General features: G+C 39.2%; 2 protein-coding genes across 9 annotated transcripts in view; one reads left to right on the top strand and one right to left on the bottom strand.

Annotated features, from left to right (window-relative positions):
* Nucleotides 1-1,682: 1,682 nt before the first annotated feature.
* The window catches only part of FOCAD (focadhesin), a 312,387-nt gene continuing 293,637 nt past the window's right edge, over nucleotides 1,683-20,432 (top strand). For 2 of the 8 annotated variants that reach the window (XM_050761316.1, XM_050761314.1), the window contains exon 1: nucleotides 10,477-13,385. In XM_050761316.1, coding sequence (XP_050617273.1) covers nucleotides 13,253-13,385 — 133 coding nt within the window. In that variant the 5' untranslated portion in view covers nucleotides 10,477-13,252. Of the gene's footprint in view, nucleotides 1,750-10,473; nucleotides 13,386-13,412; nucleotides 15,556-20,432 lie in introns of those variants that run through there. The other 6 variants (XM_050761319.1, XM_050761320.1, XM_050761318.1 and 3 more) reach the window with 6 other exon arrangements.
* LOC126937706 (alpha-ketoglutarate dehydrogenase component 4-like) lies at nucleotides 8,077-8,540 on the bottom strand. Its single transcript, XM_050761354.1, has one exon. It carries the CDS (start codon nucleotides 8,521-8,523, stop codon nucleotides 8,212-8,214), a length of 312 nt encoding a protein of 103 aa, XP_050617311.1. The 5' UTR covers nucleotides 8,524-8,540; the 3' UTR covers nucleotides 8,077-8,211.

The following is a 20,432-nucleotide window of genomic DNA, read 5'->3' as shown; positions in this document are numbered from 1 at the left end:
TACATAGTTATGTGTTTAATTATCATTTTGACTAATGAGCCTCAAGAAATATAGGAATAGAAGAAAAAATATTAAAATAGTCCTAAAAGAAATACTGGTGCATTTGGAAGACTGAAAGAGAATATCATCAATGTTCATAAAAAGGGAATTATAAGCCTTATAAAACTCCTTTCACGCAAAGGAAAACAGAGGTTGAATACCTTGAAGTAGGTTCAATATTGATTGAGTGATTGAATGATTGATTGAGACGGAGTCTCACTCCATCAGAGGCTGGAGTGCAGTGGCGCCACCTCGGCTCACTGCAACCTCCGCCTCCCGGGTTCAAGCGATTCTCCTGCCTCAGCCTCCTGAGTAGAGCAGCTGTGACTGCTGGCGCGCAACCCCACGCCGGGCTAATTTTTGTATGTTTTTTTTTTAGTAGAGATGGGGTTTCACCATGTGGCTCAGGCTGGTCTCGAACTCAGCCCGCCTTGGCCTCCCAAAGTGCTGGGATTACAGGCGTGAGCCAGCCCACCTGGCCCCAAAATTAATTTAGATAAATTCTTAGAGAGTGAATGCATAGTCTGTTATTGGGAACATTGATAACGGTCTGTGATACACAATTACTTATCTGAGGTGATGGGGAACCAAACACTTCCTACAAATGAGAGACAGAACTTCTTGTCTACACATTAAAATAACTTTGGAAACTTAGAAAAATATCAATGTCAAGGTCCCGCAGCAGAGCTTTTTCAACCAAGTGAGGAGACCCAGGCACTTTTTTTCCCCCTAAGGGTGCCCCAGGGTTTAGAAACAACTAAGTCAGATATTTTTAGAGTAATTTGCCTTAACTCTTTCATCTTGCGTATAATTTCCATTCTGTCATCCGCAACCGGAATTCCACTCCGTTATACCAGTCTCTCCTCATTTTTTCTGCTGGCTCTTTTCAGCGTGTTTCATCGTGGCTGCTGTCTGTCTGTCACAGCCTTCCCACGTGGGAGCTCCCACCCCGCCCCAGGAGAAAATACATGTTTATCATTCAGTAAATATTGGGCAAAATCGTAACAGCAATAACAAGCAATAATTACTCGCGCCAGTTCCCCCTAGAATACATCAACAGAAACACTTGGGCTAGAACGCCCTCAGGACTATCTAACAAGTGGATATACCACAGTGGCGTGGAGAGCTGCAGTGTTCTGTGTTGGCCAAGTGAAGTAAAGACACCAAGCCGTAGGTACTAGGCGAAGAACGAAGTGTCTTCGCGGCAAGTCGGCTGTCTGCTTTAAATTTTCTGAATCCTTAATGTTATCAGTATTATTTATTTCCCCCGGGAAACAAAATCTCCAAATACCAAGAAGCCGTTTTGCATCGCCAAAAGCTGCATAGGGGCAGGCTGCCAACAGGACTACCCGGGCACGCTGCAGTGGCATCTCTAGGCAGTTTCCTTTAATATGCTTTTCCTTGGGCTAACTCCTCACTGCAGTGCTGCTCCTCAGCCAGCCCCCGCGCGCAGCCCTCCCCGCACCAGCTCAGCTGCGGAGCTCGGGTCCGCCGCCCACGCCGCCTTCCAACCGCAGTGCGCGGCCCGGGCCTCAGACGCGCGTGCGCGCGAGTCGGGGAGGGCGGGCCACAGGCGGAGGAGGCGGAACAGGGCCTCGCGATGTGCAGCCCATTGGCTCTCTTCTGCAGTCCCCGCCCCCGGGTGTTCGAGGCGGCGGGGCGGGCCACGTCAGGCAGCCGGCGCTGGGCTGAGCTTGTGGCAGAAGGGAGGTAAGCCGTGCGGGGCGGCGGGTTGCCACCGCTGCCCCCTGCTCGGGAACCGCTGGGTCGCGCCGCCTGCGGCCCGATCGGCTTGCATGGAGGGCGGCTGAGGCCCTGCGGGGCTGGGGCTGAGCTGGGAGACGGGGCAGTGGAGCATGTGGCGGCAAGGCCGCGTCGCGGCGAGGGGCAGCCGGGAGTGGGGCAGGACCTGCTTTTTGCTCTCGTCCGGTCCTGACGGGGCTCTCAGCTTCTGGAGGACTAGGCCTTATGAGGTTACGGAGCTATGAGATACCTGGGCAGGGCTGGCTGTGGTGGCTGCGGTGGGACTCAGTGGGATCCCGACTCGGAAGCCGGTCGGCGCGCTTCTTGCATACCTGCTGCAGCAGGTTGCAGTCGTCCCACTCTCCTTCGACCGGTTCCCTAGTTGGGGACAGAGCAGGAGGTTCTGGCCGCGTCCTGCCTGGCCTGGGTGACTCTCCTTCTCATTCCCGGTGACTCACTCAGATCATGTCCACTTATAATGCAAAGGCTTATGGGTGAGCAGGGCCTGTTTTCAGCCTCCTAGTTCTCTGGCTCCGTCCGCACTTGTGGCAATTACCTGAAGAAAGCGTGTATTAGATATATGTTTTGAAATTTTCGCAGCAGCTAACGTGTGGAGACGTGCAGTTGTGTTGCACTTACCCTTCATGAGTTTTAGTTTCAGCTGTGGCGTCCTGATCTCTCAGTGTGGTTCCTGAATTTGGAGCTTTTGAAATCAATGAAATCCTGCCAATTTCATGCAGTCATTCATTCATACTTTCCAAACTTTTTTGATGGATTCCTTGATGGTCAGCCTCATACCAGATACTAAAATCGGCATTTCCTGCGTTTTCTTACAGTTTATATGCTAGTTTTATTGTCTAGATTTGAGTTGCAATTTTTTTTGTTGTTGTTGTTATTTTCAATTTCTAGTATCCCTTAAACTATGGTGGCTCTGAGGGTGTAATCCTGATAACTGTATAAGTAATGGCTCTAGGTTTCAGTGGCCTATCTGTAAGAAGGGGAATGGGATTAGTATAATTTTGAGATTTTCAAAGAGAGGAGGGGTAGATGGTATGTTTCCTGAAATGTGTTAGCAGTTAGGAAGTAACTATTTTAAAAACACAGGATGTATTTTATGATTATGTTTTACTGTGTCAACGAACATTGTATCTGTCCACATTCACTTTTTGACTACCAAGCAAGTGCATGTTTACAATTTTGATTCGCATCCAATTCCTGCGTAGAAAGCACTGTGACTCATGTAAATTTTGAAATGTAGTAATCATGAGCTTTTTAATGTTACATACAAAGGTATGATATTGAAGCAATTGCATAAAAATGCAATTTTCAAAGCATTTTGCCTTGCTTTTATAGATTAGTGGAAGCTAAAACCTCTGCCTTGATTAATGCTTACTTAATGTTAGGAAGTTACCATTGCGTGGCTAATATTTATCAATATTGTATCTATTTTAACATTTGTTTCATTAACCCCAAATTTACTGGATTTTAATTGATTGTTGCCTCCAGTTAACGCCTGATAACCAGGTCAATAAATAGTTTGAAATCAAAATTTTCGTGGAGGTGTAACCAGAGTTTTTCATTTGTTGACTGATTGATGGTGCTTACCAGTAAATCGTTTGGCCTTCCCCCCCACCCCCCACCCCTGTCTAAAATGATTTATGAAACAGTCTGAGGCATAATATTCTTAGGTTCATGATACTTTTGGGATATTGTCCACAAATGATTAGTTGAATTAAATTGTGTATATCAGTATCAAGAGTTTGGAAAATTTAAGAAAATATAACTTTTTAAATATTTGCGTTTGCTACATTTTTTGTTTGTTTGTTTGTTTTTGTTTGGAGACAGGGTCTCACTCTGTCACCCAGGCTGGAGTGCAATGCTGCGATCTCGGCTCACTGCAACCTCCGCCTCCCGGGTTCAAGTCATTCTCCTGCCTCAGCCTCCTAAGTAGCTGGGATTACAGGCGAATGCCACCACGCCCAGCTAATTTTTGTATTTTTATTAGAGACGGGGTTTCATCATGTTGGTCAGGCTGGTCTCAAAATCCTGACCTCAAGCGATCCCTTCATGTCAGTGCTACATCTTTCAGTTCTAGAAATGGACCTGATCAAGATTAGAAAGTTAAGGGGGAAAATTCAAGAGCTGAGGACATTAACATTCTAGCGGAAAAAAAAAACAAAAACAAAACACCATGAGAAATAATAACTATATTTGGAGGAAGTCTAAGGAAATAATAGTGTCGGGATTATTAGTCTATAGCAAAACTTGATCTTAATCAGTTTTTCTTGATGTATAACAATGAACTTGGTTTAAGTACAAAAGGAAAATTAGGGTGATAATTTAAATTTTGATCAAGTGGGTAGTATGTATTTCTTTAGGAGATGAGAAATCTATAGATCTAGAGATGTATAATAAAGTATGCTATACTTACATGAGTATAAGTCTGTGATTCACAATTAGTAATAGATTGATGGAGGTTTTGTTACTATTTCCACATGATAAAACAAGATTTGCTAAGCTAATCGGACAAGGGACAAGGGATATTTGTGAATTTCCTCCATGTAAATGATTTGAAACAACAAAATTTTAAGTGATGTGGAAGAGCCCATCTGTTTTCAAACAATGGATTGACATATAGTTTTTATAACCCTCTAAGTACTTCTGGCCTCATTGTTTTTTTTTTTTCCCTACTCAGGTCATATTGGAAGTAATAAAATTGCATTTATGATTTTAAAAGTTTATATTGGTTTTCATTTAATTAGTCTGAGTTACTTTACTTTTATATATTTTGAAGATGTTTCAAAACCCTTGACTTTAAATACTGTATAGCTTTCCACTGTTCATGATGGGAAAACATTTCTTTAGGCCAAAGGAAGTTGAGAATTCAACTTGCATAGATGGTCAGTTTATTACCATTATTTATTTAAAGACTTATCTTTTCACTTGCCTGGGGACCAATGAAGCTTTCCACTGAAGCTCCTAAACTGGAGATTTATGCCTTCGAAGGTATCTTCTATTCTCCTTTTGGTCAGATGAGTTCTTGCTAATTTGGTTGATAAGTATGTTGAACAAATGTCATACAGTAATTATGAGTGTTGTAACTGTAGTTTTATTATGAAGTTTTTTTGGTTGCCAGGGTTTATCTTTCCTTCTCTCTTGACAAGCCTTTCTATTTGGCCTACCTGCTTTCATAATGTAGTCTTAAGTTCTACTTTGCTTTCCAGTCATTGCGCATGTTGGGTTATGTAACCAAACCTGATTTTAGTATATGCTATTAGGACATACACATGGAGAGGAATGGAGGATACTTTTTATTAAATGTTTTTAATTGTTGAAACATTTAAGTAAATGTGATTTTTTAAAGATTCTTAGTTATTAAAGGTATTGTATTCTCTATTTTTTATTTATTCATTTGTTCAGTAAAGACAGCAACTACTTCGATACTAGGTCCTTAAATTTTCTTTAAGGAACTTACAGTGTTGCATGGACTCCATAAATAATGCCAAAATACAATGGGATAAACATTATGATTAGTTGTTTACATAGTATAGTGGGGGATAGAAGAAAACTGTGTGTGAGGTTTGAGGAGATTCAGAGAAGGCTTTATGGAGGAATTTTCATCTCAGTTAAAGTTTGAAAGTGAGTAGGAATTAGTTGGTGATATTAGAGAATAAGACATTCCAGGCACAAGAAAGCAGTGAGGACAAACAGATAGGTTAGAGACAGAACATAGACCCCTAATGTGTTAAGAGAGAGAATAGAGAGATGAACTTTAAAAAGTAAACAAGGAGTAAGTAATGAAAGCTCTCTTCCACACCATGTTAGCCATTTTTAGCTTTATTCTGGAGGCTGTGGTGATCCATGAGTAATAGATTTTAAGTGGAAGAAAGTTAAGATCAGTTTCGTGAGGCAATGTGAGGAATGAATTGTAGTGGAGTAAGGCAAACATTTCTATTACATATGACAGAACTCCGAAAATGCAGTGGTGCTTGAGAGAACAGGATGAATTCCAGCTATATTAAGGTGATTGAGTTAGTGGCCAGATGGATGTAGGGGATGAAGAAGTGATGGAGTCAAGGATACCTCCTAGGTTTATGACTTCCCAAGATAGGAATCACATTAGGAATATCAGATATATGGGGAGAATAAGATCAGTAGCCTTGGACATGGGTTTGGGTCACACAATTGGTGCTGTTCAGTGGGCATTTGGCAGCTTTGGTCTGGAGATAAAGAGAGGATTTTAGGCTGGAGATAGAGATTAGGATGCTATCAACTTATAGGTGGTTAAAACAGTGTGAGAATGGATGATGCTTAAGAGAGAGTTTATAGAATAAGAAAGAATAAAACAGAAGGGAAACCCTGGGAAACACTGCTCTGTAAGATGACTCAGTGAAAAAGACAGAAGGAACAGCCTAATGACACTGGACGTCTAGAAGATAAGGAGGGAGAGAATTCAACAAGAAGAGACTGGTCAGATGCCATTGGGAATAGGAGAAAGAGCCAACTACAGTTTTTGGAAGGTTTCCCAGATAGGCCAGGATCATTAATTTGTAATAATCTAGTTCATATGATTCTGTGACTTTTGGCAGCAAAATTCACTAGAACCAGAGATGATAAGTAGTTGGATTGATACAGTATTTGGATTTTGTTATGTGCATATGGTGAGAATGCAAATGAGTTGAAAATATTGTTTGTTGAAAGAATGGTCAGAGTGATGGAATGTGAAGTTTAGACTGGATAGGGATGATGATAGAGCCAGGAGGAGCTGAAAGATTGAGATAACATAATTGATTAAAATGATTAAAAGTCTGGATGAAGTAAATATACAAGTGTTTGTAGCTAAAAGGGAGATAATGAAAATGATGGAAATATTCTGGTCAGAGTAGAATATTGGAATTTAAGATTTTTAGGGTATAGATAGCATGTAGGGTTTGGCTGTGGATATAGATGGTAGAAATGGAGGTGTTCAGGAACAATGAGACTGGTGGTGCGTTGGATGAATTGCTCACCCAGATGACTATAGATGACTGTGGTACCCAGGGAGAAAGGGTAGAATGTGATCCTAATTTCTGAGGTTTAGATTGCATATGGATCAGTATATGTGAGAGATGAAGATACTTAGATATTACACCCTCAAAGGCACAGAGGGTGGGGGTGGGATGGGGCGAGTGGTCTGGAAACATTCTTCTGGGCCTTGGGCTTGGAGGGATGATTAACCTTTACTGATGGGGGCCACCAAAGAAGGGGAGTTTAGTTTATATTAGGCCTAGGAGGTACAGGGAGCATCTAGTGAAGAGGCTGAGGATGTAAGAAAGCTTATTGACTATGGTGTCAGTATAAAAGCTTGGTAAGGAGTGAGAGAGCGAAGAAAGATTATTTAGAGGAGAAGACAGGTTAGAAAGAGCTTAGATTTGGGAGTAAGGGTGACAGCACTTTTCTGAAGCATATGGATAGCTTTTAGTAGTTTGGACTTTAACTTTTTTTTTTTTTTAAAGGTATGGAAGAGAATTTATTTAGCTTTGTGAGGCTTTGCTTCATAATATACATACCCTTGGCACAGGAGGGGCCCCATGAAAGTTTCATAAACTGCTTAGTAAGTACATATTTATGTTGATTTTATGAGGCTTTGAGACATTAAGTTTGAGAAAGTTAATGGTTATCAGGATTTGCATATAAGATCATAAAACAGTAAAATAAACCAAAGAACAAGACTTCCTTACAATCTCTGAAACATAATAAATTGCAATTTCTAGTGAAATCTTTATTCCTATGCTATATTCATTTTGGTCTCTTAATTATTTCCCGTTTTATGCTCTTTGACTTTCTTTGGAACCTTTTGTATGATCGCCTCCATCTTAATAGTATAGTCACCTATTTTAGCTTGACTATATTTTTATCATTCAAAGTAGGATATACTTATTAAGCCAGTTATACTCCAGTAAACTTGTGAATGAAAAAACATTAGAGAACAGAGAATTAAGAACAAGTAATAGAGTCATTATTTCACTGATCCTCACCCAATTTCAGGAAAATCATATACCTAAAACAGCAATTCTGACTGATAAATTTTTCCATGTCTAAACAGAAAGAAAAGTGAAATTATAAGAATCCTATGATAGTTTACTATACATTATGTGCTTTTAATAGTTCAACACTGGTAATGTTTGATAATCAAGATTAAATTAATAGGCTATTTAAAAATGTATACTTTAATAAGTATAAAGTGTATAAATAATTAGGTAAGCTTGTGGAGAAGCTGACCAAGATACATAAATTAGGGAATACAAGTGTCCATCTAAATTTTCTATATTTCATTTTTTCATAGTATTTATTAAAGGTGTTTAATATACAGTTTCTCATATGTCATTTTGGAAGTCCTTTATTGTAAAGATAATTCTATTGTCTGATGACAAACAGCAGCCACCATGGTTAATCAGGACCTCCACGTTGGATAAATTCAATTTCTTCTTGAGACACAAGTTTCCTTCTGTATTTCTGAGGTAATGTTTTTATTATTTCTGCAGTATCTGGTGGATCCTGATACATCAGCAAATCTGGTGATTTACTTCCCTTAGAATGTTGTGAAATTACAGAAGAGTGAGATGGTAGCCCTGCTGATCTCAAAGCTTCTGATACATTGGGTTTATGATTGTCTCTTCTGTCAGGAAACCTTATTAATGGAGTGTGTGGTTTCACTACCTGAACAACCCTACTGGCAGACGCCATCTTGCTGCCCATCATGACCCCGAGAAGGGGCAGTTTCCCAGAATTTAAATTTTGATGAAGCTTTCTGTTGTTAACATTTATCCATCAAGTCATTATAGTTTCTGTTAGAGTAGGACAGTTGGCATAGTACTGTTTCTAAATTTAAAAATAACATATATGTCTCCAGTGAATATTTGTGTTATCTGTTGGAGAAAGGATGGACAGTGTGGCCTATTTGCTTTTATGTACCTTTTCCTGACCTCTGAACTCCCAAAATACTTTTGTAAATACATTTCATCATATGTGCCAATTCTTATCTATTGGTAGGATTAGAAGGTTATGTTGAGTATTTTTAGGTCAATTCTGGGCCCAGAGGTGTAGAAAACGCCTTAATGTGAATTAAAATTACCATGAATGTGGGAGGTGGGCATACCTGCATTTACCTAAGATTGCCATCTGTTATTTTCTCATCTACAGTATGTTTCTAAGGACAGCTCCTCACTCATGCACTAGGTCTCATTCCTTTTACCTTTCCAAGGATTTGGTTCCAGCATCTCTGCCTCTGAACATAGCATTTTCCCTCATTACTGGATTATTCCCTTCAGTAATGCAAGTATGCTGGTATTTTTCCATGTTAAAATAATAGCTTTTGACCCCATTCCTGCTTAAGCCACTGCACAATTTATTTGTTACCCCTTATGGTATAACTATACTCATGTCCAGTTACTTTCCTTCTATTCTTTCTTAAACTCACTTTAATCCAGTTTTCTCCCTCACCTCTATGAAAAAATTACTCTTCTAAAAGTAACTTTTCTGAGAAGTCACTTTTCTAAAAGTGACTTTATTTTTCCTCTAGAGACAGAATCTTGCTTTGTTGCCCATGCTGAAGTGCAGTGGTGTGATCATAGCTAACCACATCCTTCAACTCCTGGGCTCAAGTGGTACTTCTGCCTTGCCTCCTGAGTAGCTAGAACTGCGGATGTGCGCCACCATACCTGGCTAATTTTTCTACTTTTTGTAGAGGTGGGGTCTTACCATGTTGCTCAGGCTGGTTTTGAACTTCTGGCCTCAAGCAGTCCTCCAGCCTCAGCCCAGAGTGCTGGGATTACAGGTGGAGGCACTATGCCTCGCCCTTTCTTTTTCCCAAATCTAAAGGTCTCTTCCAAGTTTCTACCTCTCAGTTGATCTGTCAGCGTTTTTTTGTTTGTTTGTTTGTTTGTTTTGAGACAGCTAGTCACTCTCTGCTTCTTTATTTTTATTTTTGAGACAGAGTCTCACTCTGTTGCCCAGGCTGGAGTGCAGTGGCAGTGGCTAGAGTGCACTGACCTTGGCTCACTGCAACCTTCATCTCCTGGGTTCAGGTGATTCACCTGCCTTAGCCTCCTGAGTAGCTGGGATTACAGGCATGTGCCACCACACCCGGCTAATTTTTGTATTTTTAGTAGAGATGGAGTTTCACCTTGTTGGCCAGACTGGTCTCGGACTCCTGACCTCAAGTGATCCACCTGCCTCGGCCTCCCAAAGTGCTGGGATTACAGGAGTGAGCCACTGTGCCAGCCCACTCTCTGCTTCTTAAAACACTTTTTTCCTTTATTAGCAAAAATGCCACAATTCCTGGTTTTCCTGCTACCTATTGTCCCTTTTTAGACTCCTTTACTGGTTTTTCCTTATCTCCCTGATAAGAGTGCTGTTAACACTGAAGTGCTTCAGGGCTCAGTCATTAGACCTTATACTTCTGGATCATATCATTCAGCCTTTAAATATTAGCTTTATTATTTATTTATTTATTTATTTAATTTTTTTAGATGGAGTTTCACTCTGTCCCCTGAGCTCGAGTGCGGTGGCGCGATCTCTGCAAGCTCCGCCTCCCGGGTTCACACCATTCTCCTGCCTCAGCCTCCTGAGTAGCTGGGACTACAGGCGCCCGCCACCATGCCTGGCTAATTTTTTGTATTTTTAGTAGAGATGGGGTTTCACTGTGTTAAGCCAGGATGGTCTCGATCTCGTGACCTCGTGATCCACCCGCCTCGGCCTCCCAAAGTGCTGGGGTTATGGGCGTGAGCCACTGCGCCTGGCCAATTTATTTTTTGAGATGGAGTCTCCCTCTGTCAGCCAGACTGGAGTGCAGTAGCACGATCTCGGCTCACTGCAACCTTCGCCTCCCGGGTTCAAGCGATTCTTCTGCTTCAGCCTCTTGAGTAGCTGGGACCACAGGTGCACCCCACCACACCAGGCTAATTTTTGTATTTTTAGTAGAGAGGTTGGCCAAGCTGGTCTTGAAAAATGATCCACCTGCCTTGGCCTCCCAAAATACTGGGATTATAGGTGTGAGCCACGGCGCCTGGCCTAAATATTAGCTTTAAATACTAGTAATACCCTACTAGCTTTCAAATTTATATTTTCAGTCTGGTCTTCCCTTGAACTCCTGACTCTGTATATCCAGTGCCTACTCAGCATTTTCTGTTTGGATGACTAATATATATTTCAAACTAAACTGTATTTCCTTTTTTACCTATAATCTTCCCTCTTTTAGTTAATAGAAACTCCATCCTTTTCATGACATAGGCTAAAAACCTGAGTATCATCCTTGGCTCTTCTTTCTCTCATAATCTATATATATACTGTTACTTTGGAAAGCGTGTTGGCTATGCCTTCACGATGTATTTAGAATCTATGTACTTGTCACTACCCACTGCTGTCACCCTAGTCTAAGCCGCCATTGTTTATGTCCCGGATCTTGCAGTAGCCTCTGTATTAGTTATCTATTGTTACCAACCCCCAAAATTTTGTGGCTTAAACCAACAGTTATTTATTAGTTTGTGATTCTGTGGTTGGCAGCTTAGGTTGGGCTTGGCGTAGATGGGGGGCAGCTCTTTTGCTGGTCTTGCCCATGCTCACTCATGTAGTGATGGGGACTGGTAGGTTTGGAGGCCTCATCTGAGATGGCTTGTCTCTGCTCTACATGGTTCAGTAAACTATCTCATGTTTATGTTTCTTTACATGGTGGTCTAGTGGAAGCAAGATAACAAGAGGAAACTATGTGGCCTTTTGAGGCTTGGACTTAGAACTTCTACAGCTTCACTTTCCCTGCTGTTGGTGTGAGCAGGTCACCAGGTCAAGCCAGATGAAGGGGATAGAAAATTAGTCTACTTTTTTTCCGAGGGGAGCAGCAAAGTCACTTTGTAAAGCGCTTTGTATACAGAGACTGGGAGCAACCGAAGGCCATTTTTTGCAATCTGTCCTGGCCTTCTAACGGATTGCTTCTTTCTTTCCCCTTGCAGTATTGTCAGAACAGCAGCCAGAGTGATTTTATAAAAACATGAGTTAGATCTCTTCTCTGCCCCAAACTCTCCCGTGGCTTCCTGTTACCACCCAAAGTAAAAGGCAGTCTTGGGATTGTCCTGTGAGGCTTGCCATGATCTGACCCATTTGTTGCCTCTCCAACTCCATTTACAGCCACTCTCTCCGTCTCTCGCTTAATCTGCTCAAATTAGCCTCTTTGCTGTTCTTCAGACATCGGAGGCCTGCTTTCACCATGGCATTGGCACTGCTACTCTTTCCGCTTAGAATCTTCTTTTCTGAGATGATGAAACTGCTCTTTTAGCCCCTTTCAGTCTACTTGAGTGCTTCCTCAGGCTTTCCCTGACCATCCTTTTAAAAATGGAAACCTCTCTCTAATACTGTCTATCCTCTGTCCTGGTTTACTTTTATCCATAACACTTATCTTCAGAAATGCTATATAATTTACTATTTTGCTTATTCTTATCTTCCCTCTACTAGAAATGTAATCTATAAGGGCAGGGATTTTTCTCTGTATTCCCAGTGCTTAGTATAGTGTCTGACACAAGGTAGGCATCTCATAAATATTTCTTGAATGAAGGAATGACAGGTATTGCAACCTTTTTCGGGCTTAGGTATCTCTTCCATGCTTTATGGAAAAGCTCTGGGCCATTATCTGAGGAAATTCCTGGTCTCCTTTGCAAGTACTTTTGCAATCACTGTCTGTCTGTCTGTCTGTCTATCTATCTATCTATCTATCTATCTATCTATCTATCTATCTATCTATGTACATGGAGTCTTGCTTTGTTGCCCAGGCTGAAGTGCAGTGGTGCGATTTTGGCTCACTGCAACCTCTGCCTCCTGGGTTCAAGCGATTCTTGTGCCTCAGCCTCCCAAGTAGATGGGATTACAGGTGTGTGCTACCACACCTGGTTAATTTTTGTATTTTTAGTAGAGATGGCACTTCACCATGTTGGCCAGGCCAGTCTCGAACTCCTGACTTCAAGTGATCTTCCCGCCTTGGCCTCCCAAAGTGCTGGGATTACAGGTGTGAGCCACTGCGCCCAACTGCAATCCATTTTTTAAAAGAGGTCTTCTAGACCAAGTATTCTTCCACATCCAGACTCTAATTTATTCTTTGCAAGATTATCATATTCTCTTAACTATATGTAACATCTTTCTTGATACTTAATAGGAACCTCTTCACTTTGAGTTGTAAATTGTAACATTTTTTTGTTCAAAGCAAAACTGAAACAGGTGAAAGTAATAGTCTAGGGCAGAACATTTTCAAACCTTTTTTAAGGTCTTAGACTGTCTCTCCACCTCCACATATCTTACTGAGAACTTCAGATAAATGTTTTGTTATTCAAAATAAATGTTTTATTATTCAAAATAAAGCTATTTTACATTTGAATTTATAGCATACTCTTATTATAAAGTCAGTCTGAACCATGAAGCTATTATAAGGAGCATAACATGGAAATGAATGATTATGAATAAAAATGATAATCTCTATATGCCTCAGCCTCCAGTTTATTTTTGTATTGTGATTTTGTATTTTGGTTTTGTTGCAGATCATCAAGGAAATTTTCATCCACACAGATTAACGGTTGAAAATGGTAATAAGTTTTTTTAACAGTTCACATTGCAATCTTACAATCTCTAGTTACTTTTTTTTCTATTTTCTTTTATTTTTAAAAATGTGTTACTCTGGACAATTTAAAACATACACACATTAATAGGGAATATAGTGAATGAACTTAATTTCAACAGCATCAACATTTTGTCAGTCTTGTTTTTCTAACATTTTTTCCTCCCTAGCTTTTTTTTAAAAGTAATTGTCTTTAATTAATCAGGACTTCTTAAAGTACAATTACTAGGCCATTCATTATCAACCCTAAAAAAATTAATACCAATTCCTAAATATTATCTAATACAGTCCGTATTTCAGAATTTCTCAGTTGTGCCAAGGTTGTCTTAGTAGAATTGGTTTTTTGAAATCAGAATCATGTAAGTTTCCCAAATATAACATAATTTGGTTATTATGTGTGTTTAGTCACTTATTCTGTACAAAACCTCCACTCCTTTTCTCCCTTGTCATTGATTTGTTGGAGAAACCGAGTCCTTTGTCCTGTAAAGTGTCCCAAATTCTGGACTTGACCTATTGCTCTGCAAGTGGTATTGTCCTAGAAGAGGTACCTTGTTCTTGTATCTCATATATTTCTTGTAAATTGGAAATTAAATGTAGAGAGCTGTGTATATTAGTGGCAAATGTTTTTAGGTAACAGTATTCTTACAGAAGCCTGTGTATGTCCTATTCCATCACCTCGTGAGGATACAATGTGTGTGGTATTCTTACTTTTAGTGATGCTAAGATGAATCAATCAATTCAAGTGGGATCATCCTGATCCCTCTAATATAAAGTTCCCTATCTTCCTTTAACTTAATAGTTTTAGCAACAGTTGATGATTCATTCACAAATCAAATTATATATTAACAAAGTAACTTCATATTGGTAGAGATTTTTCTTAAGCATGTAATTATGCTTTCACTTTTTCTTTCTTCATGTTTCTTTTTACAATACAATCAATTTTTCCCTGCCCCCTCATCCCACATTTAGACACGTACACAATGCCTTCAGTACGTTTTGAACATTTGACATAAAGCCTGTAAGGAGATATGAAATGGAATGGACAATAAAGGAAGGTGATATAGGGAAGTAAGGATTATCTACCCATCTACCTACTGACTTGCCTGTCTCCTCTCCTTCTCTCTATCTTACTGGTTTCAATTTATAATATTTTAAAAGCTATGTGGGATAGGTATGGATTAGAGGGCCACTGAGGCCTTACAGGGATTGGAAAGTGGATAGGACCGGGGCAGGTATTGACTGCAGCATTGGTGTTAGGTATGAATTGAATGTAAATCCAGGCTGCAGCTCAGCTTACACATTTTAACGTTTGTTGTGTAGAGTCAAGATTAGCCCCAAATAAAATTGAGAAGCAGATGAAGCTTATACAGTCTGCGTGTTGCATCCTTTTATCATGTAGCTTTTCTTAGCTGATATGGACAAAAGTAAATTGAACTTCCAAGAATTTAGGCAACTCATGCATTGCTGCATTATTTTAGAAACGGATAAATGATTTCGACTTCTGCATCTTAGTGTATGACTGCTTTGTTCTTCCAGTTATCTGAACCCTAAACTTTGGAGTCATCCTTCACTCTTCTCACATTCCACGTCTAGTCCATTAGCAAATCTTACCAAATATATCTGAAATACTTACAACTGCAGGCATGTACCCTTTGACCAAATGGAGACTTAATGTATATATAACATGGTGACTATAGTTAATGTTAATGTGTTGTATAGTTGAAATTTACTAAAAGTAGATTTCAAGTGTTCTCACCATACACACACACACACACACACACACACACACACACAAAAAATGGTAACTAGATGAGGTGATAGATATGTTTGTGGAAATCATTTCATACTGTGTATATATATCAAAACATCTGGTTTCGCACTCTAAATATATACAGTTTTTATTTGTCAGTTGCTATGGTTTGAATGCCTGTCCCTTTTAAAACTCATGTTTAAACAGGTGCTGTGGCTCACACCTGTAATCCCAGCACTTTGGGAGGCCGAGGCAGGTGGATGGCTTGAGCGCAGGATTCGAGACCAGCCTAGGCAACATGGCAAAACTCCATGTCTACTAAGAAAATACAAAAATTAACTGAATGTGGTGGCACAAGCCTGTACTTCCAGCTACTTGGGAGGCTGAGGTGAGAAGATCGCTTGTGCCCATGAGATGTAGGTTGTAGTGAATTGAGATCATGCCACCATGCTCCAGCCTGGGCAGCAGTAAGACTCTATCTCAAAAAATAATAATAATAATTAATTGCCATTCTAACAGTATTAAGAGGTGGGACTGTCAAGAGGTGATTGCCATGAGGGCGCTACCCTCAAGGGTGAGATTGGTGCCGATATAAAAGTCAGTCCTTCCCTGCCCTCTGTCTCTTTGCACTTCCACCATGTGATGATGTGGCACAAAGGCCCTCCACAGATGTTGACACCTTGATATTAGACTTTCCGGCTTCCAGAACTGTGAGCCAGTGAGTTTCTGTTCTTTATAAAATATTCCCAATCTCAGCTATTCTGTTTAGCAGCAGAAAACAGACTAAGACATCAATTATACCTCAATAAATCTGGAAAAAAATAAACATGTCCTAAGTCTGACCTCTTCCCACCATCTCTACTGCTGTCATCCTTGTCTATGGCAATATGATTTATCTCCTGGATTATTGATGTAACCTAACTGGTCCCTCTCTTTTTCTTTTTTTCTATCCTTGTCCTTTTTTGGTCTGTCTGTTCTCCCTAGAAGCCACAATGATCTTTTAAAAATGTCAGTCAAATATGCCATTCCTCTTTCTGAAACCCTGTAGGACTTCCCATTTCACTGAGAAACATCCAAAGGCTCCCAGCACCCTGTAGAGGCTTACATGACCTGGGTTTCTGCTTCATTCTGTAATCTCTCACTGCCCAACTTGCTGACTTGCACCAGCCAACATTGGTGTCCTTGGTCTTTCCTAAACTTGCCAAACATGCTTCTGTCTCAAGGTCATTCCTCCTGTTTGGACTGTGCATTACTTCCTTCAGGTGTCTGTTCAAATGTCACTATCAAAGCTTTTTTTATTCTTTGACAGATGCCAAAACGTTTAAAGACCTCTCTAAAATTTACCTATTGATGACTAAAATTTTGATTTTCTTGGTATTATGTTGTGTATGAATTTGGAAAATTAAAATAAGAAACTACTTATACTGTAGTTCAAGCAATTAAAAATACTCTCTAGACTGAGGCTAACATACTTGATTAAAATGAGACTGGAGGATGTTGAACATACTGGAGGAACACTTGATTTTTTTTCAGGCACAGATGGATAAATCTCCTGGCAAACAATTTAGAATCAAAGGTAATTCTGTTAGCTTACTTGTTTGGAACTCTGCAGGACCATTATAGCTTCTAATAACTCAAAGGTGTGTGACTTTCTCATTAAATAGTTCTTAATAAGTGGTATAATTGGATCAAGTGAGACTTTTTTGTCTTGGTGTGTGCTGCGGTGAAACCACCTCTTTAGAGAATGATAAAAGACCGTGGTTTCAAGTGAGTAAATAATATCACTTTTTTAAAAATTGCAATTAAAAATTGTATCTTTTTATTTAAGAGAATTAATTGCTTTGTACTTTAAAATAATAATGTATGCCCCATTGTAAGAACAAAATTAAAAGTAGCAAAGGGGAATACAGTAGGTTACATAATTATCCATCATCCTTTTCAGAAATAACCCTATCAACATTTTTGCCTATTTGTTTTTTTAATTCAATATTTCTCTCTATATTACACACATGCACACATATATACACACACATTATATATACTATATGTGTGTGTATATGTGCGTGTGTGTACACACACATATATGTATAATTATTTTTATTTTTGAGATAGAGTCTTGCTCTGTGACCCAGGCTGGAGTGTAGTGCTGCAATCTTTGGCTCACTGCAGTCTCGACCTCCTGGGCTCAAACAATCCTCCCACCTCAGCCTGCTGAGTAGTTGAGACCACAGGGACATGCCACTGTGCCTGGCTAATTTTTTATTTTTTGTCGAGATTTTTTGTATGTTGCCCAGGCTGGTCTTGAAATCAGCCTCCCAAAGTGTTGGGATTATAGGTATGGGCCACTGCGCCTGGCTTATGTTTTAAACTTTGTTGCGTTCATGGTTGTATGCAAAAATTTCTCAAGTGTTTTTTATTGTAAGCTTTTCTTTACATTAGTAAAACTCTTTACAAATGTTATTTTCAATTACTGATCAATATTTTATCTGCATAGTCCTTAGTTTATCTTTTAGATTTATCCATGAATACTTTTGCACAAAGTGTGTTTGGTTTTAAGCCTTTTCGATTCTTACCTCACTTTTAAAACGGGAGCTGAATAGAACTTGAAGGATGTATGGCACACTTTGGGATATAGCCAAGAAGTGTCAGATAGTAAGATCAAATGCTCAGGAAGTGGTACCCAGGCTGCCCAGTTCCACAGAGTGGTTTAGTTTTTGGCCTACCTCAGACTTTCAGCTTCATGGCGCCAAAGTTCCCTATGAAATTAGGTATGGTAGGTGGGACTTGGGGACACTTTTGTGGTACTGGGAATCATGCTGGTTCTGCCTTATTTGTGTGGCTTGTTCCTGAGCTGATCTGATCTTTGATAACCCTTCTATCAATTTGGCAGTAAGCCAGTTTGGGAGCAATTTCTTAGATAGTGTTTCAATTTGGGCTGAAAGGCAGTAGTAGTCTTAGAGGGTGAAATGAAACTCTTTTGAACACTGACTTTATTGTAAGTTGCTGGTCTATGGAGTGGCTATTGCTGTTCATCTAGTCAGTCATTTACTTAAAACAGAGTGTTGAAAAGTTCCATTAGGCCTGTATGTATGAAAATAATATGTACTAGTTTTAACATTTGTTTAATTAAATAAATTATGAAGAGCAGCCAGGTGTGGTGGCTCACGCCTGTAATTCCAGGACTTTGGGAGGCTGAGGCGGGTGGATCACGAGGTTAAGAGATCAAGACCATCCTGGCTAACACAGTAAAACCCCGTCTCTACTAAAAATACAAAAAATTTGCCAGGCATGGTGGCGGGGGCCTGTAGTCCCAGCTACTCAGGAGGCTGAAGCAGGAGAATGGTGTGAACCCAGGAGGCAGAGCTTGCAGTGAGCCGAGATGGCGCCACTGCACTCCAGCCTGGGCGACAGAGCAAGACTCAGTCTCAAAATAATAATATTAAAAAAAAATTATGAAGCACTACATATTATATCTTAACCCTTTTTCCTTTCTCCTCCTCCTCCATATTTGTTTAAATAAAATTCTTAAACTAACTTTATCTGAAAGACGTCCTACATACTGTACTCTGTCAATTGGATGTCAGCGTTTCACTTCAAGATCCTCTTCTGATTCTTGAATATGCTGCTTGATATTTCCATGCTAATATGAAATGATTGACTAATCAACTCCTGCCCAGGCTGATTGCAAAGGTTAACTAATATCTGATTATTAAGCACCCTATAAATAAAAACAGCCACGAGTAATGCTCACTGTATAATAGAAGATTAGTAAATGTTACTTTTTTTAAAAGAAATTATATAAAATTCCTTTTACCCCAATGGGAAATATGCACAAGTGATACTGTGGGGGTTTTGTTGTTGTTGTTGTTATCGTATTTAATATTTTTCCCAGTGTGGCATTTTTTATCTTGGCTTTATTTGTATCATGGAGAACATTTAAATTTTCACTTAGTTAAATGGATCTTTTATTTTTTAAAATTTATAAGATAGACATTTCCTGTCTGGAGTTTCCTCACTCCATATTATAGAAAGAATGCCATGGTTTTTAACCAAGAGTTTTGTTTTTTAACTTTTAAATTTGTGATCTAATAGGAGATAGGGTCTGTGTGTATGTTGTGTGTTCAATAGAACATCTGAGATAGAGTTTCAGAATTTTTCTAAATAACCACCCAGTTAAATACCATAGTTATATACTAAATTTCTACATATGTGTGAGTTTATTTTATAATGCATCTTTTTATACACTGATACATATTTTTATGAAGTGCAACAGAATTGTCTTGGTGAAATATTTTGAAACATTAAAAAATTTTTCAAGCCTAATGAACTTTCAATACCCCTTTTTATGTTTTCTACATTATACTTCAGTGCTTATTTCTCCAATAAATCTTCTAATTCGTTTGCTGCAAAATTACGTTCCTGTTTTTGTCACAATATTGAATTTACATAATTTAGAGAGGTGCAATCTCTAGAACACCAATTTGTTGCCTAAAAACAATGAACTCATTCTATTTACAAAACTCATTCTATGGTTGAAATCGTTTATTGCACAAGTTGTATAAATTATATTATTAAATTTATACCTCAATATTTTACTATTTTATTGCTTTTGTGAAAAGGAGATTTTATTTATCACATTACTTCACCAGTTATAATACATAAGGAAGCTGTTAATTTTGTAATCAGGCAAATGACTCTCAATTTTTTTTTTGTTTCTAATTTTTCTCCACTGGACTATTTGGGGTTTTCTAGGAATGAAATGGCATTTTTAAAAATAAAAAATAACAATTTTGGCTTCAACTTTCCAATAGTGAAAATTCATTGTAAAATTTTTTGAATATCATTTACTGGTATGTCCACAATATTACATAAAATTAAAGATAAAAGTCACATTGATGGAAGCACTTCAAGTAGATCACTATTGAGCATGATACTGGAATTTGCTCAGACATGTATATTTTATTTTATTTATTTATTTTTTTATTATACTTTAAGTTCTAGGGTACATGTGCACAACGTGCAGCTTTGTTACATATGTATACATGTGCCATATTGGTGTGCTGCGCCCATTAACTCGTCATTTACATTAGGTATATCTCCTAATGCTATCCCTCCCCTCCCCCACAATAGGACCCGGTGTGTGATGATCCCCTTCCTGTGTCCACGTGATCTCATTTTTCAATTCTCACCTATGAGTGAGAACATGCAGTATTTGGTTTTCCATTCTTGCTATAGTTTGCTGAGAATGATGGTTTCCAGCTGCAT

This window comes from Macaca thibetana, chromosome 15 (genome assembly GCF_024542745.1).
Source record: "Macaca thibetana thibetana isolate TM-01 chromosome 15, ASM2454274v1, whole genome shotgun sequence".
NCBI classification, from domain to species: Eukaryota; Metazoa; Chordata; class Mammalia; order Primates; family Cercopithecidae; genus Macaca; species Macaca thibetana.
Note: the sequence above shows the minus strand (reverse complement) of the source record. Positions and strands in the feature narration are given on the sequence as shown.